The following is a 25,550-nucleotide window of genomic DNA, read 5'->3' on the forward strand; positions in this document are numbered from 1 at the left end:
GCTTTACATACTGCAAATATCTTTGCCTTGATATCTTAATTGCAGTTTGGATTTTGTTCATCTGGTCTATTTCATTCCTTATGTTTGAAGTGCAACCACAGCCACTACATCCCCCAGTAAAATGCTGCAGTCGATATTATGGGAAAGTGAGCATGACAGTAAAGATCTGTCAGTTGAAGGCAAACTGATATATCTTTAGTCATGCTCATTTACTCAGGACAGCATCTATTACAATGGTCATCACCACAGCTTTCCAGGCATTGTTACAACACAAGAAAGGATTCACAACTTCCAGCAGCAATCAAACTGATAATTTTGGAGATTCTGAAATTATGCTTTTCCTCAACATAGACTACATAACCTTAGTCCATGTTGTTTTAGTGTCTCTGGGTGAGAGATTAAAAGGGTTTCACCAGTGGATGTGAAAGTTAATTCAGGTCATTGATTAAGAGATGCTGGCTGTCAATGGCTCTCCTCTAAGTTACAGTCATCAAATGCAGTACTTTAGCCAAAAGTACTGTTCCCTTATGTGTTCGATTCATTACCTACCAAAGCTTGGCAGGCTAAGAGTTTCCACAAGACAAATTTCCATCTTTGAAGTGCTATTTGACTTTTAAGGAGCAACTCTTGAACAAATAGTCAGTTACAACTTCTATATAAAACCAATTGTTCCCCCTATTACCTTTAAATGGCATCTGATCTAGGATAAGGCCTGAGTATTGGCCATTTCAAGCCTGCTCAGTTTCAACCTGTTCTGATAAATGCCTGACATTCAGCAATCAGGAACGGAAATTAAGTTTTAAAACTTCTTTATTAGGGTTCAACTTGTAAATATGGGTCCTGAAGATACATGGAACAATCCAGGCATATCCGCAGCACGTCTCTGCACTGAGGGGAGGGAAAAAAAAAAAAAGTTAGTTTGTTTTTAAACCCCAAAGTTGAATTTTTATTTTACCCTTCATCTTGTCAGGTCCTGAACACTGAGCGTTACAAGCGTCGGCCAGTGGGTTTCGGGGGTCACAGACCACCACGTCGCAGTGGACGAAAAGCTACAAACAGACCAGATGTTACTTCACCCGGCACTATCGGAGCTTTGTAAGTAAACTATTCTATTAAGTTACCTGACGATCCAAATTCTGTTCATCTTCAGCAAAAGCAAACATCTGGATCTCAAAGCGCTTAAAATGGGATGGAGACTTAACTCTGGAATCCACCAAAACAGGATGGAAGATCACTGGATATGGATCCACGGGGTTTGCACAGCTGGAAGAGACAATTTCAATGAACTGTTGCAGAAACCAAGTTTTAATCTAGGCAGACAAAGTACCCGTTAATGATCAGGTTCCATCTGGGTTGAGAAGTCTTGTCATTTTGCAGAGTTGCCCAGCAGTTCTCCAGCTCCAGGGATACGTCAGGGTCTGTCAACCCAGCCATGGCTACTTCAAAATATAGCGGCTGTTGCAGGTACTTCACCAAAGGGTAATCCTCAGTGTTATAAAACTCACTGAAGGAGTCATCTAAAAGAGAGAATACATACATGTGCACACAAGTGTTCAGGTCCAAAAACAGTCTCCTTTAAAATGTCACTTACCTAAAAAGAGTCTCAGGTCAACTTGCAGCTCCCCTTTTCCATTTTCAGCATGTGGCTCATTCCTGCGGGGTCTGATGTGGAGGGCTACAGCCTGGTTGGTGTTTATGTCGTAGAGGCATGAAACTTTCATCCTTAAAGAAAGTTTAGTCAGTTTAGTGATCCAAGCGTGTATTTGAAGTTAAACAGCGTTTTCAAAACTTACACATATTCAGGCTCTTTTGTGGATTCCGCCTGCAGTTTTTCAAGTTCATCTGGCAGGGAGATTTCATTTTCATACAGCATGCCACTGGATGAAAACTGGGGTGAGAAAGACATGTGAGATCAAAAAGCTTTTCATGGCTAAAAAAAAAAAAAAAAAAAATTGCAGATATTTACCGTTCTGGTTGTCCCGCATGAGTGGCCTGTGAAGACGAAATAAGCAAAGTGGTCGTCGCTGTATACAGGACCACATGAGGGATCCCTGAGTGTGAGCTGACTGGTATTCAGACTGGGAACAGATTCCAGTTTCACGGCCAGTGTTGTCATGGTTCCATTTGGTAAACATTCTGAACAGAACCACAAGTCAGCGTGTGGAAGCCTCTGAATATTAGGCTGCTTTGTCTCACACCAACCTGTGAAGCTTAAGGGGAAATCGCAAGCCAGAGAGAAGTCTGCGATGGGATTTTGGGTTTCTAGATTATGCAAGCTGATGTCAATTCTGCTCCTGATCGATGAGGACTCCATTCCCTGGAAGGGTTGAGAAACTGTCAGGGAGGGACAGGGTTTTAGATATACACAGACTCATTCTCCGCACGTTACCACAAATACGACATCGTTGGCTGAAGATGGCACAGTGAGACTGAAGTGTGTTCCATTTTCCTTGAAGCGATACTGCTGAGCCAGTTCTGGGGTCAGAAGACTTGTCCCCACAAGAGTTTTGAAGTCAAAGCCTTTTGCTCCAGATTTCACCAGAACATGGAAGTTCTGTTGATCACAGTTCCCAGTGATCGAAGGTGAAACTGCAGGGGAGGAAAATTGCGTTAGCTAGATTTTAATTAAGCTGGCAAATTAAAGACATCCAGACCTGTGCCCAACAATTTTGCTTCCAGGTAGCCTGTGACGAAAAAGGTTGAAAAGTCCGGCAAAACCAGCATGGTGAAGGTAAGGTGAAGAGAGTAGACAGTCATCTCCCCAGCTTTCTGTCGAGATAAGCGGCAAGACAAAACGGCCAGCATTAAGCAGCAACCTCGCCGTACACAAGATACCCCTGTAATACACAAACCTCCTTTTTGACAATTTGGTCCTTGAAGGGGACCTCAAGTGTGAACATTTTAGAGGTGCCATCAGGGGTCCAGTGCTCTTGGACGTTAAAGCCTCTGAGGTTGCATTCTTCCACAGATAAGACTGCTCCGGTAAATGGAAAGGTAATCTTATGGATTACCGAATCCGACCAGAAAGGGCCAATTCGAACTTTAAACTTCTGCTCTACTGGCATAGTGTCTGTGGGGAGAGAGGAGAAAATTGGGGGAACCTGAACCGTCTAAGGACAAAGTTACAGAGAGACTCACCATCGTGAACTTGCAGTGATGGAGACAGTAAGGGTGTAGTAATTGGAAGGAGAACTTTGTATTTCATGTCCTTGCCGGTGTCCTCAACCCAGTAAAGCTCTAGCATGGGTTCAATCGTGTACGTATTGTAGTACTGACCATTCTGAACACGACTCTGCAAGGCACGTCAGTAAAAGACATTTGGGTGTATGAAGTTACATTTTATGAAACACTTGCTGCACTGAGTGCATTTGAAGGGTTTTAACAAAAGTCCTATGTTCATAAGAGTCAAAGCCAGTGGAAGGGAGCTGTATGAGTTTGATGTTACAAGATCTAGTAATCTAATTTTGCTAAATCTGGTTGCCTGTTACCTTAAAGTAGCCACCAGCTGAACCAATAGGAATTTCAAGGATGATATGCCGGGCAGTCCCATACAAGGAGACTCGTCTGGCCTTCAGCTCAGCAGGTTCAAGCCTCATTCCGTTAATGCCCACATGTACCGCTAACAGTTTGAAGCGGCTGGATGAAATCAGTGCGGGAATATGCCGGGGCAAGTACCAGGTGATCATGTTTTGTGTGAAGAACACACTTCCTGTACATGACAAAACACAGGGAGTTCTGAAACTAGAGACTTTTCTAGTGCAGCATGCAGTAAAAGTTTAACAAACTGATTGAGAATTATGCACTTATGGCCCAAGTGGCCATGGCTTTGTCAAAAAGCTCTTGTACACCTTGTGGTCACTTTTGTGAGGTCAAACAAAATCATTACCCTGCATTACTGGACAGGCAGCTGCAGCATCAATTAGCGTTACAAATTGATTCTTCTCAAAGATAACAGAAGCTCTGAGCACCGTCATAGGCACGCCTCCTTTCTGCAACATATTATAGGTTTTAAGTGGAAAGCTAGTCATTTGCACACCCAATCTTTAAACTGCAGTTCACTCACAACTTTTGTCATTAATTCATGGGTGTTCATTGAACTTCTCAGAATCAGTCTTGATGGTGTGTTTCCTACTCCATAACCAGTTCTTTTGGCATCAATCTCAGTCATGACCCGTTCTTCAGGTGTTAAGAAGACTAATGTTGAGATTAGGAATCCTTCATCCAGGCGTACCTGCGTTTAAGATTGTAAATTATCATGTTGAATTCTGTGGAAAGGGACTGTTGTGGCAATAAATTAACACATCTCACTTCAGCAGCTTGTTGAGAGCCATCCAGCTGTAATTCAGGCCCCTCGACACTGTTTTTCAAAAGAATAGAGTTTTCTGGAACCGTCTTGTCCACAGACACCTAGAAATTCAGCCAGAGTTCAAACTGAGCTTTCCTTTTGTGTAGTGATCATACTTGACCAAGCTCTTCTGCAGCCCTTACCTCCACAAAGTTGGGGGTACAGAGAATTTCTGTGGCAGCCCAGTCACTGTAACTACAGGTCTCAGCCACCTGATAGGTTTCTTCATCTTCCTCATCATCATCATCATAATCATCCTCCTCCTCCTCCTCTTCCACTTGATTGCCATACAAGCGAATTTGCAAGACCGTTGTGAATTCTTTATCATCCTATTTGAGAAAGCAAGGCTGATATCGCTGCAAATTTTAAAGGGCATCTGTTTGAAAGTTAAACCTGCTCTTTACCACATTGTGAGCGAAACAATTTTGAATGGAGGCATAAATGACTGCACTATCCATCTGGTAAAGGATGCTGAAGCCATTCTTCGATGCCACTTTTGATGTAAGAGGAATACTTGTGTCATCTAAAGAAAAGTACAGGTAGTTAGGAAAAAGTGGAAAAAAAAAAAAAAGATTCAAAGCAAGGTCACCATAACTTACTGGTGACAGCCATAACATCAAGACGTTGTCCTTCCAGAGGGCCAACATCCACACGCAAGATATTCCCAAGACATTGCGACTGGATATCTGGGACAAAACAAAAGCCAAGAAACAAAGTCACAATTGTCCATGTAGGACTGTTGATTGAAATAATAGGAAACACTCACCCAAAGGCGGCGTGGAGGGATTCTGTAGAGCCCCAGTGTTTACAATTGCAATCAGGAGAAGAAGCCATCTGAAAGAAATTTAATTTCTCTTTTTAATGAGAACCCAAATGTAAAAAAAAAAAATAAAATAAATTTACTAACCTCAGTTCAAATAGTTGTCCCATTGTTCACACAGCGGGAGCCAAGTGACCTCAGCCTGCCCGATTCAGCAAGGTTCAGGGGGGATTGAGAAGGGAACAGACTTTATGGCCGAGGAAAGTTGCGGCCCATCAAATACAGCCGTGCACAGGTGGAGACAATTAAGATGTGATGAGAATCTCCAAAAAGTGACAAAAAAAAATAGAGACTTCTATGTTCATTTCTGTCAGCCTCAGCTCCTCTTTGAACAAATCAGTAAACCAAAGGAAGATGCTTGTAAAATATGTCTCTGTACATTTTTGTATGGAAATCCCTTCTCAAAAATGAGCTATTTTGGAAACATGGGTGAAAAGAATTGAGAATATTGAATAGATTAAAACCAAAATGCATTTTGGAGTTGGTGAAGGCTGGTTTTATAGCGAGACCAGGGGCCGATGGAGGAATGACGGTTAGCTGCAGAAACACAAAATACATAGAGGTATGGTAGATTTTAATTATTTAAAATAGTGCAGGCGATCCGTGAAGAGAGCAGCTGACATAGAAAAAGGTGATCTATCTCTTTCTTTCCGTGTTTTTTTTTTTTTTTTTTTTGCAAAGAAGTTGCCCATCCGAGTTAGAAAGTTCAAACAAACAGAAGATCCACGACTTCTGATATTTTTGAAGTATTGCAGCCACCAAACACCCAAACATCTTTGCATTTTAATAAGAAAAAAGATCGAAAGAGAGCGAAATTGTTGCGTTCACCTCCAAAGAATGAATGCTTTTTGCACCGGATTTCCTCAAAAGAAACATCAACAAACCCTGCACAGTTGCATTCAATTAAAAAAAAAAAAAAAGCACAACAAACGGATGCATTTCCGAAGAAAAGTGCACGAAGCGCGTGTTTTGCACAGACATCCCTGCAGCCCCCCGCCCCTCCCTGCACGCTGTAAAAGGGAGCGAACTGCCGTCGACTCGTTCGTCCCGCCTCTGCTCTTCATGTCCCGTCCGCGGAGCCGCCGCAGCGCCGTCCTCCATCCGACCCATTTCTGCACAATTTAAGAACAACGTAAAAGCTCCAAGCCCGGATATTTTCATGGAAAACAAGACCCCAAGTGCAGGTAGGACGCAGCCCTTTCATTTAGACTTTTGATTGAAATTAGAAAATTGGCTGATAACTAGAATTTGGTAGGAACAAAATGTTGCTTGGATGTCGGCTTACCGCGTCCTTAATACTTGAAGAAGGGGGGGAAAAAACACGTCTGAAAACGATCCCCTTTCTTTAAACAGCTCTGTGAATGATGCGCAGGTCCAGTTTCAACTTGTTGCCCCTCATTTCCTCCAAGTTCGTCTAGTTTGTCTTGTAATGCGATGCCTCTTGTACAAATCCTGTACTTGAGCCGTCTGAGAAGTGACAGGACTGCAAGCCTCTCCTCTCACACAGCACAGTCCATTTCCTGTTTGTGGTATTGATTTTATTTTTTTTTCCCCCTTCAGAGGACTAATGTGTTCAACAAACAGAGCGGTCAAATTTATCTGGAGAGTCATTTGGCCATGTATCAGCTCCACTTGTGAGGGTTACTGTAGATGTTTTGCAGGGGGCATTTTTAATAAATAAGGAGAAAAAAAAATCCATTAAATCGCCCTCATTTCTTGTAGTAATGTCTCCTGGTGTGTCATCAGGACCATGGGGTATGGACAAATCCTCCACCAGCGCGGGACGGAGGAGGACCAGGTCCACCTCAACGTGGGAGGGGTGCGGTATAAGGTGGATCAAGACACGTTGCTGCGCTTTCCTCACACCCGCCTGGCACGTCTGCTGCACTGTCAAAGCGAGGCAGCGATCTTGGAGCTGTGTGACGATTACAGCCCTGCAGAAAGGGAGTACTATTTTGACAGGAATCCCAGGGTTTTCCTCTGTGTGCTCAACTTCTACCACACAGGACGCATCCACATGATGGAGGAGCTCTGTGTCTTCTCCTTCAGTCAAGAGATCGAGTACTGGGGCATCCAGGAGCTCCACCTCAGTTCCTGCTGCAGTAACTGGTTCCACGAGAAGAAGGAGTACATCGAAGACAGAGACTGGGACGTCAGAAGCGACGACAGGCAGCCCAGCTTCGACTCCTCCTTTGAGGAGCTGTCGGCTCTCGACAAAGACTTGGCCATGTTTAAGGGGGCCTGGTGTGGCGAGGTTAGGAGCTACGTTTGGCTCAGACTGGAGGATCCGGGTCATTCGCGGGCCTCAAAGGTCATTGCTGTCGCATCTCTCAGTGTGGTTTTGACCTCCATCATCGCCATGTGCGTGCACAGCATGCCGGAGTTCCAGCGCGTGGACGATAACGACCGGCCGATCGAGGACCCCGTGCTCGCCATCCTGGAGGAAATCTGCATCGCCTGCTTCTCGGCAGAGTTCGTCATCCGGCTGATTGTGGCTCCCTCCCGCAGGAAGTTTCTCGGAAACCCCTTAAACATCATCGACGTCGCTTCCATCATGCCGTTTTACGCCACTTTGGCGCTGGAGACGGCCGACGAGGAGAGCGCAGAGGAGAACGAGGACTTAGAAAACGTAGGCAAAGTGGTGCAGGTCCTGCGGCTCATGAGGGTTCTACGAATCCTCAAACTGGCTCGCCATTCCATCGGGCTGAGAGCGCTGGGCGCCACCGTGCGCCACAGCTACCACGAGGTGGGTCTGCTGCTTCTCTTCCTCTCTGTGGGGATCTCCATATTTTCAGCCCTCATCTACTTTGCAGAGAAGGAGGAGGAAAGCACAGATTTGGGCACTATTCCTTCAGGCTGGTGGTGGGCCACCATCACTATGACAACGGTGGGTTACGGGGACACCTGCCCGGTGACATTTGCAGGCAAGATAGTGGCCACATTGTGTATTATCTGCGGACTGTTAGTGGTGGCTCTGCCCATCACGATCATCTTCAATAAGTTTTCAAAGTACTATCAAAGAAACAAAGCCATGGAAGGGAAGTGTATCACTAAGCCTGAAAGACAAGACCCAGAACTCCCTCATTATAACATCAGAGACTTGTTCACTGAAAGTGTGTATCCTTTCATTGGAGGCCTTGCCTTCAGGAACAGTGCAAGCAGCCATGGAGACGATACAGATGCCTCCAGTCTCCAGGATATAGAGGTCTACGATAATAACACAAGTGAAAATGGGGCAGCAAAATCAGATTCCTGTTTTTAAAGTAAACTCCGTTCCCTGTCTTCGTGCGCTGCTCAGGGCGATCTCGGACCATCTTTCCCTGCACCGTCTTCCTCCTGAAATTTCATAGACCGATCTCTTTCTCGCCATACTTTTTTTTTTTTTTTTTTTCTACAAGGGAATAGCCTTTGAAATTTATAGCGTTGCTAAAACTCCGAGATCTAAAGGGAATAACCTAAACCTTGCTCAAAGGTTTGAAAGCCCATTTTCCGCTCGAGAAAACTGCAATGATGCATGTAGGAGGCCATAATGTTAATGTTTTTCAAAGTAATGTCCTGTATTGATTCGTCCGCCTGCTGAAAGTTTAGAGAGGGAGTTCAGCAAATGCAAAAGTCTAAAATGACAATAACACTGTGAACTGGAAGTTGACTGGTCCACAAACTGCATGAAAACCGAGTGCATTTTACAAGAGGGTAATATAACCAGTTGTGAAATACTGCTGATGGACATGAGCCGAGGCCCTTTTCGCTCACCGTGTCTTTGACAGTTGTTTTGGCATGCAATGTACCTTATAGGGGGGTAATCTATGTACGTTATAATAAAACTGACCCAGTGAAAGGAAACATAAAGTACCTCTCGTGTGTTTTGCAGACAATGATTATGAGTTCTGGATAAGCGGTGGAAGATGGATGGAATAATAAGGAGTGTTACTCTAAACTTTTGATAAAAATGACTGTTGATGTTTTCTTTGAATTTGAATGTCCCGAAAACCCAGAGAAATGTTACCTGTATAGTCAGTGCGGATCTTAAAAGTAATTGATTTTCTGTCCGGTATTATTGTCTCTGCTTGGCTGAACCGCTGTCCTACCAGAAGGAACAATGTGGAAATAGAATTTATCCGCAGGGGACCTGGAGGTTTTGATGCGGTTCACCATTCCCTCCCTGAGTGCACTGAAATGTTTTATGTGAAGCCATTTCTTTGGTGGACTTGGTTCCTTTTGGTTTAATACCTACAGTTTTAATTTAATAGCTTAGGATTTTAGTAGATGGGAGTCCATGAGGACCCGGTGTTTCCTACTCGGAGTCCAGTTTTGTTTTTTTTTTTTTTTACACACAGCGGACGGAGAAGTCATTTACACTTGAAATCAAACAATTGAGTTTTGATAACGGGCAATCCACCGGAGATAAATAAGCAGTTCTCATTTGCTGGTGGTCGGGTAAATGTAATTAAAATCCGGCAGTATTAGCAGACATTGACAAGCACTGATTATATCTCTAAAGGTAGCTTGGTAAATGATGCTGCAAAAAGGTAATTAGATATACATTGCAGGCAAATTTATCACCCTGTTTTCTAGTTAATGTGCCAGATAAGTTAGAATTGCTGGAAATTTCAAAATTTCCAATTTTCAGATATCACAAAATCTTTCTTTCATATATTAATATTTCTCAAGGCATTGGGCAGAGCCCTTGATGAGGGACAAATTTTTAGCGGCATTTTAAGAACGTAAGCCAAAAGGCTTTGGAGTAAGTGAAATAGACAATTAGAGTGAAGAGGCGTCACGTTATGCCCCCCAGACTCGAGGCATTGCTGAATTATTGATACTCATTTGTAAATACTAGGAAAAAGATCAATGGTAGATGCATGTTCTCAGATTAAATTACACTGTAAGACAAGGTCTAAAACTTGTATAACTGTGTTAAGTGTTCATTTAGGGGTTACCCTGTAGAAGGTAAAGACAGTAAAAGGAAATCAATATTGGGTGAAAAGAAGGAGAATTGTTTTTTACTTAACTGCTGTACGGTTAAAGACTCTGGGGGCACATCTTTGATCTTTATTCTCTTTTGTCTGAACAGTGTTGTTGATTCCATGGTAGGATGTGGAGGTGCACTATTGCTTGTGCTGCGGCTTCAGGCTGAGTGTCTGGTTTCCATTGAAGGAGATTCAGTTTTATTTATCTATTTATTTATTTAATATTATATTTCATATATCACAAAAATGGATCACATCTTGAACTAAAGCAGCTGCTGTCTTTTAAAATTGATTCCTGAAACATTTGTGGGGAAATGATGAAAGCAAATTTCTATGGTCAAACCTAAAATGAACAAATAGTAAACTATCATGTTTTATGAAAATATATCCTCCCCTAATATGAAAGTTCAAAAATCTTCTTGTTACTCCCATACACACTTAATTTTTTTTTAAAATAGTTTTCTTGTTAAGTGAGGTTTTGAAATTATGACAAGAGATAAATGGAAGTAATACTTGACTGTAAACCAATTAAATCCACTAGATTTTGTATCTGTTGTATCTACTTAATTTTAGATGCCTGTTTTTAACAAGACCTATTTTTTTTCATCTACATTTCAATTTAGTTTAAATTGTTAGATTTAGACATTGAGGGAAGTGGACCTCTGAAGGCCTGTGTCATTTACCTATTTAACATAAAAATACAAAGATGAAAAAATATCAGTAAAGCTTTTAAAGTGCTGCGGCCTGTCTGTGAAATACTTTAATTTGATCCATACTGTATTCTTAGCTCTAGACACGTTCAAACTCTTGTAAAAGCATAAAGCAGTTGCTTATAATGCTTAACATAGTTACGCTTAATATTGAAAATGAAAAGTATATTGTGTGGTTGGACCTGTAAAGATTTTAGCCTCACTCTATTGCCCGGTGTTTACTCCTGCCTGGTGGACCTTCAGATCCCAGGCAGCATCTGTCTTATTGCCACTTAACCTTTCAAACCTGCAGTCTCCTGTCGTTACTCTGTGTGTGTTTGACTGCTTTCGGTCCAGGAAGTATACACACTGATCCAGTGGTTTGTAATTTTTCAAAAGGGACACAGTGACATTGGTAATAATCTGTCTTCCTTGGTTAGCAGCCTTTTTTTCTGGACTTAAAGCTGCCATAGCCACTCTGTGGCTTCGGAAAGCCACTTATGACTTTATGCACATTAAGAGTAATCCATTTTGTGTGGGGGAGCAAGCAGTGACATTTAATAGAGTATGTTCTTGGTGTCACATAACACTGAAAGGCTGGAATCACATATATATGAGTTTAAATCTAGTAATTGGTTGTACTGTGCCTTTGCCTTACTTCAGGCTGTTTGATTTTTTTTTTTTAATCAACAGGATTACGTTCAGCTCTATGACGGCAATATTAGATGATGTATTGTAACTTTAAAATTACCCTTCTAGTCATTTGTCCAGCAAGATGCACAAACTGTTAATTTTTTTTTATTTCTAGAAGTGAAACTTGGAAATTTGCGATGGTAGCAGGAGGTAATATCTCCAAAAAGGAGCATGAGACAGCCAACAGCTAATTCAAAAGTTTAATAGATTAAGATATCAAATACTTCAAACTTCAAGATGGGAACATGCCGTAATATTTGTATTAACAACATATTCCAAATTTTCTGATGGTTATCTGTGTTAGTTGTAAAGTCAAAGTTGCAATACAGATTCTGTTGCTGTTAAACAAAAGTTCCGATTTTTTATTATTTTTTTTCTCCACTCAACTTCTGAAGGTCACAACTTATTTCACGGTACACCTAGAAGACATTTGGTGTTAAAAAAGGTTGGATTGGCATTAAGCAAACAAACTGTAGTGGCCTTTCACATACGTGCAAGACATGACTGGTATTGTAAAGGCTGATAAGACTGATCCAATTACCAGTAAAGGTCGCTGTTAACATGTCTGCACAAATGTCACCCTTTCAGAAATAACCTGTATTTCCACTCTACACTGAGACTGGTGCTTCAAACTTCCCTCCAGATTTTCTTTCTATGATTGAAACAACAAACTTGATCACAGTAAGGCTGAGAAGTTACTGTCAAAAGATGTCTAACTGAACCTTGAAAGGTGTAACCTGAACAATTCACTTCTGGTCAGAAAATCCCTGGTTTGATAATGATCGCGTGAGAAATTCATATGTGCTAGTTAAGCCCTTCTGAGATTGATGTTTTTGCAGAACATAGACAGAGGTAGTTTGATGACTGCATTTTGCAGTGTCAGAGAGACACTCCTGCAGAGTAGGATGGACATTAATGTAAAACCCAGATAAGGGGGGAGGATGATGAAGAGAGACTTCATGGCATCGCTCCAGATTCGGTAGTGTGTGAAAATGAAAACATACATTATACATCTGAAATGCACTGAACGTTTCTTTCCAGGTCAGAGTTTGAGCATAAAGCCTGGGGGTCTGTGAGGCGTTAGTCCCTCAACTCACACAAAAAGAAAAGGTCACTGACTGATGAATATACCAGAAAAAAAAAATTACATTGCGTTGTATCACCAAATGGCTTAGGAATAACAATTTGTCATTTAGCCTTTAAAGGTATAGGAAAATCTGCTTTTACAAGCAAGTTTAAAAAAACATCAGCATCTTTTTTCTTAGACAAATGGCTAAGCTATTTAGCCATGCCTGTAACTTTTAATGTCACAATTTGCTTACACCTCGCTGTGATTAAGGATTATTGCAGTCCTCTGTGTAAGCAGTAAGTTGTATATTTCAAATTGTAGCTGATCCATCTTGTGGTACCTAAAGACAATTTTAAATATTCAGGGGCCAAGAAATTAAAGCAACGCACTGCAGCATTAACAGCTTTTTGATGCTTCCATAACTTTTGCACTTTTATTCCTCCTCTGAGGTCTTTTTTTTGTTTCTGTGTAAAGCTACTACCTCCCAGCGTTGCTTTCAATGCATGATGGTGCCAGTCAAAATGTGACTAATTTAGTCACATATATATCCGTTTCCAAAAGTAATAAAGAAAATGTCTATCTTTTATAAAATGGCAATTAATTTGAATGTGATCTGGATAAGGCTTTTAGCAAATCTGATCTCTAATATTCAAGGCACAAATGCAGTAACAAATTGTCTTTATTAATCATGACAACTGAATTAATTTTCTTGGATTTTCATTTTTATTGGTTAAAAAACAGATAGTTTTACAAGAAGGCTTTTAATTGCTCTTGGGTTGTTTTTTTTTTTTTATTATTTAGACTTCTCCACCTGATAGAAAAATGCAATTTTATAATGAGTCACTCATTTTATTTCTCAGTGGAGCCAGATGTGGAAAGAGCTCCAAAAATGGTCAACATTGTCAAGAAATCAACTTACTGTAAGTAAGAGGTTCATTTAGCAATTCACCAGTGAACTTATCAGTTGTCACTTCATTCACTCTGGGTCAGCGTACAGCACTTTTACAGCATAAAGATCTTGAGTGGCTTGTTCTCAGTGTCTTATTTGATTAATCTTTGTAAGATTCTCATTTTATAGTCTGTGTCATCATCATCCGCCTGTTATCTTCATCAGTCTAGCCACTACCACCATGCATCCCCCTCCTGCATGAATGAGTATGTAGTCCTGAACCATATGCCTCTTAACAGCTGTGTAACATGGCTCTGAAGAGGTACCTAAACTTGCTCTCTCCAAAAATGAAACACTAGGTTCAAAATTAAAAATAGCACTGTTCTTCAATTGAAAGAAATTGTGATTAAGAATTGACTCAGTTTCCCTCTTATTATTGATTCTTCTCATTTGTTATGACATGCTGAATTTGTAAAATTGTTCCTGATGTGTCATTTTACAATGAAGTTTGTTCTACTTGGCAAACACAGACCACTGGAGAGAGAATTAAAGTTATTGTTCCTTTTCTACTCGTAATGGAGTGGAAGTGGAAGCTCAGTACGATCAGCTGTTTAAATTCATCATAGTAGAGATCATTACATGTAAGTGAAGACGTTACAAGGCCAAGGGCTTAATAGCCAGTATTATAGCTTAGTATAGTCTTATGAGTCTCAATGCTGCACCATGAAAGGAAGAAAAAGTTGTCAGGAACATAAATGCATATAAAAGCCACTGGAGTATGAAAATGAATGATAAACATCACTGTGCTAGTCAGACTATGATCTCACATTTCTGTCTCAATGACATCAATAAAGATTTACATCTGGAGTGTTTGTGGTCCAGCTGTGGCCACTACAATAGAGATAAGCGATCTGCAGCTGAGTTCACCTTCACCTCTCCTTGGATTCCACAGTCTTATCCTATTAGCAACAAGGGTGATCAGCTGCATTCCAATGAGTGTCTTTGCCCGTCGCTGGAGGCCACGATTACACTCATTTGCAAACCATCCACCAGTGATTACGGAAGCAGTGATGGACAGATAATCCGTTGCCCCTGCTGGAATTGGATGTTCTTGTTTGGCTGTCCTCAGCAGCCTCGGCTCCACGTGGATTCAGTCTGTCAAGGAAAATGTTAGGAAAATTGAAAAGACACAATAACCTCTGTTTATGCTCCAAACATTGTAAGTGAGTTAATATCGTGGATACCCCTTCATCAAATGGAAGGCTATCAGTAGTGCTGATTGTGTCAGCCAACACCTGCTTGATGCTAAATGTGACTTTGAGTTAGATGTGCTGTTTAAACCACTTGCTTTGCTGAGACTGAGAGCTGTAACTCTGAATATTGGGACTATGACAGGAAAAGGAGAGTTGGTCAACATGTCCAGGACACCAAGCGGAAAGGTAGTAAGGCTGGAAGCTTAGGAGCAGGTTTTAAGTTGTATCATCATTGTACTGACAGGAATGACAAGAGAAATAGAGTAGGGGTTATCTTGAAGGAGTAGTTTGTTAGGATTGTTCTGGAGGTGAAAAGAATGTCAGATAGACTTATGAGTCTGAAACTGGAAATTGAAGGTGTGATGCTCAGTGTTGTCAGTGGTTATGCCCCACAGGTGCGATATGAGTTCGAGGAGAAGGAGAAGTTCTGGAATGAGTTCAATGAAGTGGTGCAGAATATTCCCAGAGAGGAGAGTGGTGATTGGTGCAGACTACAATGGGCATGTTAGTGAAGGCAATAGAGGTGATGAAGAAGTGATGGGCATATTTGGTATACAGGATAGGAGCACAGAGGGAAAGATTGTGGTAGAGTTTGCAAAAAAAGGATGGGAATGGCTATAGTGAAGCCTTTTTTCCAGAAAAGACAGGAACATATGGTAACTTATGAGTGACAGTAGGAGCACCCAGGCAGACTCTATCTTGTATCGACGAGATAACCTGAAAGGGATCAGTGACTGTAAAGTAGTTGTAGCTGCAGTCAGTAGAGGCAGGGGAGGCCGGGCCTCACCTGTCATCATGGAAAGAAGAAAATGTAAAATGCCAAAGGAAATTAAATGGTTACATTTATTCAGTGATTTGTACTATAAGGTTATTTTCCACCGAACTGCACCATTTTTAGTTTTTTTTTTTTTTTTTCAAAATCGCCGAAAAAAAATCCCATTTACTGTTCAAATATAAAGAAGAGACACAGCAACCATCTGAGCCCACTAGGGCGTGCACAACGATTATGCTAACTGTGCTGGCAGACCATATTGCAGTCTCTGTGTATGTCACTATTAAAATTTTCAAACACATAATATATGGACTAAAGTCCCATAGTTTAGCTGATGTGTATACTGTTTTTCGTCAACAACTGTAACTTGTTTCTTGTGATCATAAAACAACTGCGAAGAGACATTAAGTGAGGCAAGCAGTAACGGTGCCTCCTGGTAGGGGGCACTGGTGATCCCAGGGATCCTTCTTACTACTCGGATACAGAATAATAGAATTAGCAATAGCGAGCTACAGTAAACAGTTAGCAAGTCAAGTGCAGCCACCCAGTTAAATTTTCCCCGATCTCATCGGGCTGTATAGCTCGCAAACGGTGAGGGATGAATGTAAATATCCATGGCAGCTTCTCAACTTTTTGGCCCAGAAGGATCATTCTAACTGTTCCTGAGGCGACCAAGTTGCTCCGGCCGGTGGTCACTTTTCCGGCTACTACAGCATCGGTGGAGCGCTCATTCTCAGCACTGAAAAGACTCAAAACATACAGTCAGAACACGACCGACCAAGGACGACTGTCTTCCCTGGTAGTAATTTCCACTGAGACAGAGAGACTTTTAAAACTGAAGGAAGATAAGGCAGACTTCTCCAAGCAAGTTATCGATGCTTTTCTTCAGAAGGAGCGGCGCATGGACTTCATTAAAAGTAAAGGTAAGAGATTATAACGTTTTTTTTAATGCTACAGTTTTTATATATAAAGAATGTTGATATGATATTTTAAACAAAACACGTTAATTGCTCCCAATAAAATGGTGAATAAGCTACTCTGTAGGGCTAATATGATTGTAAATCTGACTGTGATGACGTCAGTGCCTCACCAGCCATGAACCTCAGCTGACGTCACTGAGCCAGAGAGCATTGAATGGAGGTTTGTCGGATGGATCTGGTGACAAGGAAGAACAAGAGGGTGATGTGCAGCATGTCCGGGTGATTAAGGATAGAGAGGGAAAAGTATTGACAGATGCAAGAAGCGTGATGGGAAGATGGAAAGAGTGCTTTGAAGAGCTGATGAATGTGGAAATGAAAGAGGCAAGGGTAAAAGAGGTGACTTTTGTAGACCACAAAGTAGCAGAGATTAGTTAAAGTGAAGTGAGGAAGGCAATGAAGAAGATGAAGAGTGGAAAGGCAGTTGGTCCTGATGATATACCTTTGGAGGTGTGGAAGTGTGTCGGAAAGGCAGCGGTGGAGTTTCTGACTGGATTATTCAACAGGATCTTTGATAGTGAGAAGATGCCTGAAGAATGGAGACGAAATATGATGGTGCCCATTTTTAAGAATAAGGGGGTGTACAGAATTGTGGCGACTATAGAGGGATAAAATTGATGAGCCATACAATGAAGTTATGGGAAAGAGAAGTGGAAAGTAGACTGAGAGCCGAAGTCAGCGTTTGTGAACAGCAATATGGCTTCATGCCGAGAAAGAGTACGACACATGCGGTATTTGCTTTGAGATTGCTAATAGAGTTGTGCAGAGAAGGCCAGAGGGAGCTGTGTTTTTGTGGACCTAAAAAAAAAAGCATATGATCGGGCGCCAAGAGAGGAGTTCTGGAATTGTAGGAGGAAATCTGGAGTGGCAGAGAAGTATGTTAGATGTGTGCAGGCAGGACATGTATGCTAGCTGTGAGATAGTGGTGAAGAGAAGATATAAAGGTAGTTGGTGAGAGAGGAGGATACAGGTAATAGGGTTTGATGCAGAAGGTTGGTTCGCTGTGGCAATCCCTGAAGGGAAAAGCCAAAATGCGAAGAAGAAGATGTCCAAGCTTCCCTAGGCTTAATGAATATTTGAACTATAGGGTCTAATGTAGTCAGATCTGTAGTAATAGGTTTTTTTTAATTTCACAGCAGAGTGAGTTAAATCTTGAGATATATAAGTTTGTTGTGTCAGCCTTAAATACTAAGCAGTGCCTGAAAATATGATCCAAAAAAGGAATAAACAGAACTAACTCAATAAACATGATTTTCAGTAACACATGGTGTTTCTGGGTGTTTATCTAGGGTTTGGGGATCCAAACCACTTCATCTCTCTTTGATGAATGTGATTTGCTTCAGATACCCTCCGCTTGTTTTCTCTTTAATATGTTAGTTACAGAACCAGATTTTTAATCCAAAGATTTTTGAAATAATTACATTTTTCTATCCCTTGACACTCATTCCATCTGCCCTGTCTCTTTGGCTCTCAGTGGCTGGCACCTCACAATGGATCAAATTTCATTTCCATGTTCTAGAGTTACACCGTAGCTGAGTAGGACCCAAGTAAGGATTAAAGGGATACAATGAAAAATGTTTAGGACACGACTGCGGCGCTTAGCTCAGACGGTGAACTGAGACATTCTCTACCCCATGGGGAGTCGCAGTGAAGATAGCAAGGACTTAATGGAGGCAGTTAAAGCGGGCAGGGAGAGTTCGAAAGGAGGAGAGACACTGGATAGAAGAGGGTTGGGTAAGTGCAAGATACAAGGACAAAACATTGTCAGCAGAAAGACATGGATTCCGTTGCACTAAATATTATGCTTTGATTGACCATAATATTGATCTTTTTGATGTTTTGTTATTTCTATAGTTTGCAGTTTCTAGAGTGATGGTATTATTGGGTGCGTTGGGTTCCAACTATATAATTATATTGATTTGTTATTTATCATGTTTCAGTCCCTGCTCATGTAACGCATACAACAAATTTGAGATTGATTGTTCTGAGTCCAAGGGGTGGATGTGGTACTGAAACTAAAATAACCAGTGTCTACACAAAACTGTCACTAAGCATTGTAAATCAAACACATTGTTGTTGCTGGACAGCTTTCGCATAGCTGTTAGAAACATTAAGGTTAGAAAACAAATAAATACAGCCAACAGTTACATTTAAAGGTGAAAAGTCAAAGCATCATCATGAATTTTGGGCATGAAAATTATTTCTTGAGCAAACATATTTAAGTCACAAGGAGCTAGAAATTATTTGGCTGGGTGATTTTCATTGAAATAGCTTTAACTTATAGCCTTTAAGTAGTTGCTGTCGTCGGGCTTTTAAGGTTGGTGTTTACATCTCCAGTAGGATTCCCAGACTTATTTTCCAGCATCAAACATTTAGGTTTTTGTAAACAATCTCCCCTTCAACATCTTTCATGAAATCATTGTGTTTTTTTTCTACCCAGAACAAAAAAACCTCATCTCATACAGGTCATTTTTTTTGTCTTGTGTTTTTCTGCAAACCTTATTTTATGTCTTTTACTAATTTCTTAATAACTGATACCAAAGAAGCATCTGTTTGTAACACGCTAAAAAACTGCTCTCTGATACTTGACTTGTCACTCACTGCCCTGCATGCTTGCTGAATGATTGTACTCATTTTTGTCTTAAAGTGTCTATATAGATGACTTCATAACTCCATGGCAACCAGACATATTATTCGATTGCTTTTCTAAACACATTTAAACCTTAGAATATGACCATCTCTTGAAAAGACATGGCTCACACTTCCAACAACCCTGAAAGTAAAAACAAAGCTGTGCAGTTGAAAACATTAAAGTTCATTCTGTTCCCCAGGTTTCCACAGAATCTGCTGTGCATGATGAGAACACAGATTAATTATTCCATCATAATAAACTGCTTGACTTACCGTAATCTAAACGTCTATAAACTATCGGACTGTTGAGCACCAAAGCTTTTCCATGTGTTTTATTTTTCCTAGACGGCGTGATTTATAGTCATGTGACGTCAGCTGACCACTCAGCCTTTCAAAGCATCAATAAAAACCTGTAATTAAAAATCGATGTGAAGCTACAGCTTTATCGAATCTCTGAAGTTCTTCTCTTTAGTGCTGCCTTCGTTTGATTTATACAAGCTGCTTAAATCTCTCTCCTAGTGGTGATTTGATCAGAGCCTCTTGTGCATCTGTTTTTGCAACAGCGTGACTTTCTAACACACCTTTACTGGGGCATGCATGTATTTAAACTTACTTCATTACATTCCAGTTCATAAAGTTAATGGATGATGATGATATCATGACCTTGGAGTTATTGAGGAATCAGAAACATTAACAGGGGACAATACCTCCTTCTCAACCCATCAATCTTTGAAAACTGTATTAGCGGTGTGAAGTCTGAAGGGAGGTGTCCCAGGTTTTGTCACTGAGTTGTTAATGAGCTGCTATGAAGACAATCTGAGCAATGTGAAATTGAATCAAGCTGACAAGTCTTATGGTGACAAACTGCCCGGTACATCTGTTGCACATCTATTCCCGAAATAGATAAATGCTTTCTCAATGATAATTCTTTCACATCAGCATTTTTAGTGGGGTTGGTCTAATACCCCTTTCTTTATCTTTCTGTCTCTCCCTCTGAGAATATTATGCTAATGTCTCTTTCTCCTGTCATTCCCTGATGGTTATGGCAAAGGGGCTTTCAAGGTTGCTCTGCTCATTCCAGGTTATGTTTGTCAGAATCACTGACTGCATTGCTTTGAGTTATTAGAAAGGCTAACATCTATGCTGAGTTGTCAGTGACATTGTTAAAGACATTTTTCAGTGAGTAATCGCCTGCTGCATTGCTAAGCATTATTGTGGCCCAGTGATTGCATTCAATGACCTTGTGGCTCATTGATTCACACGTTTTCTCTTCCTAAAAGATTAATGATGCTTAAGATCTTATTAGCTGAGCAGAGGGATTTGCTTAATAAAAAAAAAGAGCATTTTTAAAAGTCTTTATTTACTTTTAATAGGATGTTTTCTATTAGTGTTTGCCCGCCTTCAAACCAAGGGGGATCGACAGATTAATTCAGCTACTGCACTATCTTGGCCTCCTGTTCCGCTTTGATTATTCTGATATTATCATCATTATTTAAACAGGAGTCTGACACAGAGGTTAATCATACAATTATTTTATCAAAATGTGCCTGGCACTCTCCTCTGAATATCCATTTAATTTCATCAGTCCGTCTTTGTTGTTGTTTGTTGGATCTGATAAATTGATTCGTCATAAAAATAAACACCAGTTTATTGGCAACAAAAGCCACAATTTCACAAATCTTTTATCGTCTTTTTACCTCACTGTATCTGGTTGTTGAAATTCCTCCTTACCCAATCTTGTCATCTCTAGAAAGACAGTAGATGATTATTTTTGATGATAAATCTGTCCTTGCCCAACACCAATCCAGTCTCGTCCCACTCTGACCCCCCATCTTCTTCCTGTAAACGCTCACCCTCTCATCACCACTGTTCCTCTTCCTCCAACTTCTATGTATTGTTTCATTTTATTTAAGCTGCACTTTCATGTAAGAGTTTCCACCAAATGAAACTCCTAAAAGTTACTTTTGATCGACACGTTATAATTGTTGTTATTATGCCTATTATGCCAAGATGTAAAGAGGCAGATTGAATCAACATAGTGTTGGTGAATGAAAAGAAAGGGCTCTCGTGCCAACAGTCTTTTTCCAGACCTTGGGGGGACACAACAGGCTAGAACACTGGGAGCATAACGGGTGTCCAGGAAACGTATGACCTCACCAAGTCCGATTAATGAGTTGGTTCAATGCCAATGGCTATTTCATAGGTGAGGAGCAACATCTTAAACTCTGCTCTTGCCCGGACAGGAAGTCAGTGGAGCATACTCTTGTAATAGATTATAGAGTAATATATTCAAATTACTTGCTGTGGTCAGAACAAAGGCTGCTGCAGACTGGACAATTTGCAGCCCATGGATATTATTCTTGAACAAGCTGTTTTAAAGGGCATTTCGATCATCCAATTGCAATGTCACAAATGCATAGGTTACAATTTCAAAGCAAGTGTGATCTTCAGTACAGGAGCAAAAGAATTGCAGATACCCAGCTCTTAACAACAGCCAAACAGCCACCATGTTTATGTGAATCCAATCCATCTATGTTAAATGGCTTTTACAGCTGCAGATCATCTGAATAGCAGTGACAGTTGATTTCAAATGAACACAAAATCTGTTCAAATGGTGCCATATAGAGAGAAAATAGCGGTGGACCCAGAATCAAACCCTGTGGAAACAACTTCCTCATAGGAGAGGGCTCAGTGAGGGTGTTGCCAAACAGAACACTGTGGTATCTGTCAGGGAGGTAGTTATTTAACCACTTGTGGACCTGATCTGAGATAACCAAAAAGTTAATGTATTTGACATTTGAAGATAGTCCCTTGCAATGGCAAAGAGGTCAGAACATATTAGTTTTTTGTTGTTTTTGAAAAATCCCACTCTGATTATGATGCGAAATTAAAAATGGAAGTCTAAAAATAACATACTATTTTCGAAATTTAAAGGACTTGCTAGCGGACCATCTTCATTACTTTACTGTGTTTCCACAGCAACATTCTTATTTTATGTTCCGTTAGTAAAAGCTGGGATGCAAATAAAGCAACCAAACCAGATGTCCGTCTCATTGGAAAATACCAAACTCAATCATTTGGCACAGGAGAGTTTTCAGTATTTTGTCTTGTGCTCAAGTCTAAAGCAGTAGCTTATCAATATTTACAGGGGACTATTCCTGCAAGACTGCTGGGTTGAGGATAGATTGCACAGAATAATCGCTACTTTATTTATATGGCCTTGGTTGTGTATTATGTAAAGTGTTTCCAAAATCCATATACTGGCACAAATAGAACATTCTAAGTCTGTACAGAATGAGTTGACTGTTTATGGTAAACTCCAGATATGGATATTACTGATTGTCTGTTATACAGACAAGGAGTAACATCTATCTGTGTATTTACCTGAATATGTAAACAGAGAAAGCACTCTTGGGTGAAGCAATTGTCCTGACTAATAACACACAATGTGTGACATGCAGCCAGCAGAAATAACAGCTTTCTGTGTGGTTAATAGAGAGACAATTATTGTGATTTAGAGTGTTCCAAGGCACCAGAAAAAATGTTCGTATTGATTGAACGTGCATTAACACACTGGATTTATGTGGGTTTGTCTCCATTTCTGCATGCACAATTGTTAAAACCCAGAACGATGAATAATTGGCAGCATCGGTATGCTGATTTTTATGTCATAAAGTCACTAATGTCACAATAATGACTGCTATTTAAGTCTACTTTATTGACTTTGGCTCTGTGCAATTGTTTTTTCCACTACATACTGCATTACTGGGGGGGGGGGGGACTGAGTAAGTTGTGTTTAAAAGTTCTGAACTTGCAGAACTCCAAATTCCAATGTGAGGTAACGGGATCCTGCTTTCATGTTCAATAAGTATATAACATGTAATGAATTGAGGCCCCTCCAGGTACAACAAGGACAAAGGAGGAAAGATGAAACCTTCAGGGAATGTGAGAAAAGGAAACTGCTGCCTCATCAGCAACTCCAACCATAGACTGACCCATCTACACAGCAAGCCAAGCTGAAGGAAGAAATATGCTTCAAAAGGGGATTATTTAGTAAGATAGCTTGACTATATACATATTACAAGCACAGGTTTAATGTAGTATAGTTGAATCCATGATGATTAAGTTGAAAGAGAGAGGTGGCATAATTTTACAATTTAGAATAAACACTGTTTGTCCACTCTGCCTTATAAGATCAAAACTACAGTGATGAAGTGGGGATAGAATTAATTTATTTTCTACATTGTTTTAAAACAGGGTGTTCCTTGATCAAGAGGAACATGAATATTAACAAATCTTTTACAATTAATTTTTTTAATGCAATCCCACAAAACTTCTAACACAGTCACCTTTATTTATGTTGAGAAAACATTAGCAAAAGTCTTTAGAATCAAGTAACAATTCTTTCTTTTGTTCTTCTCAACCACTGCATTAATCCCCGAATGCCACTGTAAGATCAAACACCGTGACACTTGACAGACTTGTTCAAAATATGCCTGGAGCTTAAGGTGTACAAGAATATAAAATGTTTAGAGCCCAGAAGTTGCTTAGCTCCATAACTGATCACCACTCAAAAGGCTTTCCAAGCAAGATAATAATGGGTTTATCATGTCTTAAGCTGTCAAGAGTTGCTCAGAAACTCATATGAAGTATGAGATATTTTTTTGAAGAACAGTAGAATATTGAGGATGAGTGATTTTTTTTCAAGATGAAAGTATACCGAAGACGTTGCTCTTTTCATTTACAGTAATTCGCTCATTTGCGTTTTTTTTTCTGTCACTTATGACCAATACAACTTCAATTATGTGATGGGATTCCTGTTCGAGAGGCAAACCGAGGGGTTTTCCTCTCTGGGTGGTCGTGGCTGTCTCCTGATCAAATTCCCAACATGCCCCTGTTAGCTGGTGTGCTTAGATCACCAAGCCATAATGGCCATATTGCTCAAATGTTCCTGATGTCTACAAATCTGGTTTGATCCCGCAGTTCCCCTTTTGGCTGCTGAGGGCAGACACTCCATTAAAAAGAAAGGCAGGGGGACTGGAGAGCAAGTGCAGGTGAGAACAGAAGGAGGTGGGAAATGCAAGCGACCAGCAAAATGGGGAGATAAATCAGAGCCCCTGCAACACACAAACATACTCACCCGCAGTTGAGAGGAGAAGGCTGCACGTTGATGACTTTGTGATGGATGGGGGACTCAGAAGCCAACCGATCTGATGATAGATCATATTCAGATGGTAAAGGACTCAGAATAAGCTCAAAACTGTTGGCTCAGGAGAAACGTGCACATGCAGAAACAAACATGCTGACGTTTTTTATATAAATCAGCTGCAAGTCAAGTGGCGCATTAGTTTGATTTGAGTGATTTATCATACTCCTGCTCAAGAAATATCTTTCAATCAGGAAACATAAATATAAAGGCATCTTGGAGATTGTTTACTAAGATGTTTATAATCCTTATTTACTGATTCATGAAGATCCATAGGAGGCTTTATTTGTATTGTATCATATTATATGAAACAATGTTATTTTAACTGAATAATATCTGGGAAATAACATCAAACTTCTGAGTACTTTTAAAGATAGCGTTAAATGAAAGTATGGAAGATAAAGTTACGGTTTGCTGGAACTCTCACGGTGATAATCTGTTGGAAGGATAGTCAGAGCAAGACACTTTTACATTACTGCCATATTTCATTCACTAATTTAAAGTGCTTTACATAATGTATTAAACACATTGGAGAACCAGAGTGATGGTGCGCTTGGTATATGCACATAGGGGCTTTAAGCTAAATAAAAAATGGCTTATAGTGTATACTTATACACTAACAAATGTGTGATGCCAACATTCAGAGATTTGGCTGCTGAGCGTCTTGAAACGGGCTGTTAGCAAGAAATACCAACTCGTCCTGATGGTATTGTGAGTATTTGTTCAGTGTCCTGTAATTTCAAAGAGAAGATCATTAATAACTTGTGGAAAAAAAGTTTGTAAAGGAGTTATTAGATATATTTTGTGCTCAGAAGAACTTTAACCTGTTCTCAATAACTGCATTGTTACAAGCAGGTAATATATTGCTTGTGCTAACAAATAATTTTCCCATGCGCACAGTATCATTAAAAATGAAAAAAGACATTTATCTTCAAGGTCCTTGTCTATTTGATTACCTATTGTAGATATTTATTTCAGTCTGTCAGATCAGTTCAGCTCATCCTTAGGAGGACATGAATGAGTGTGTGATATTTAACAGCAATGAAGTGAATGGATGTTGAGATTTTTTTTGTTAGGAACCTGTGATGAAAGTTAAAAGTCTTTTGAGAATAGAACACCAAAGCTTTGTAAACTCATCATCTATATAGCCATGAATGCTTGGTGCTTAGGGTCACTCCATCTTGCCAATACTAAGATATTTTATCGGTCTAGAAAATATCGGGGCTCGGAAACCAC

General features: G+C 40.3%; 2 protein-coding genes across 2 annotated transcripts; one reads left to right on the forward strand and one right to left on the reverse strand.

Moving 5' to 3' along the window:
• Nucleotides 1-798: 798 nt before the first annotated feature.
• On the reverse strand, nt 799-5,275 carry LOC147222898 (uncharacterized). Its single transcript, XM_086167601.1, has 21 exons — nt 5,253-5,275; nt 5,112-5,179; nt 4,945-5,031; nt 4,750-4,868; nt 4,489-4,674; nt 4,309-4,407; nt 4,064-4,231; nt 3,887-3,989; nt 3,489-3,709; nt 3,139-3,292; nt 2,853-3,070; nt 2,655-2,769; nt 2,390-2,589; nt 2,203-2,317; nt 1,967-2,136; nt 1,794-1,888; nt 1,592-1,722; nt 1,328-1,517; nt 1,122-1,263; nt 956-1,049; nt 799-888 (listed from the first exon to the last, which is right to left on the reverse strand). Exons 1-21 carry the CDS (start codon nt 5,273-5,275, stop codon nt 821-823), a joined length of 2,766 nt encoding a protein of 921 aa, XP_086023727.1. The 3' UTR covers nt 799-820.
• Nucleotides 5,276-6,229: 954 nt separating this feature from the next.
• LOC147222899 (delayed-rectifier potassium channel regulatory subunit KCNS3-like) lies at nt 6,230-8,955 on the forward strand. Its single transcript, XM_086167117.1, has 2 exons — nt 6,230-6,349; nt 6,912-8,955. Exon 2 carries the CDS (start codon nt 6,916-6,918, stop codon nt 8,425-8,427), a length of 1,512 nt encoding a protein of 503 aa, XP_086023243.1. The 5' UTR covers nt 6,230-6,349; nt 6,912-6,915; the 3' UTR covers nt 8,428-8,955.
• The last annotated feature ends 16,595 nt before the right edge of the window (nt 8,956-25,550 follow it).

This window comes from Fistularia commersonii, chromosome 20 (genome assembly GCF_037954325.1).
Source record: "Fistularia commersonii isolate RoL2024-O1a breed Wild chromosome 20, RoL_Fcom_v1.0, whole genome shotgun sequence".
Classification (NCBI taxonomy): Eukaryota; Metazoa; Chordata; class Actinopteri; order Syngnathiformes; family Fistulariidae; genus Fistularia; species Fistularia commersonii.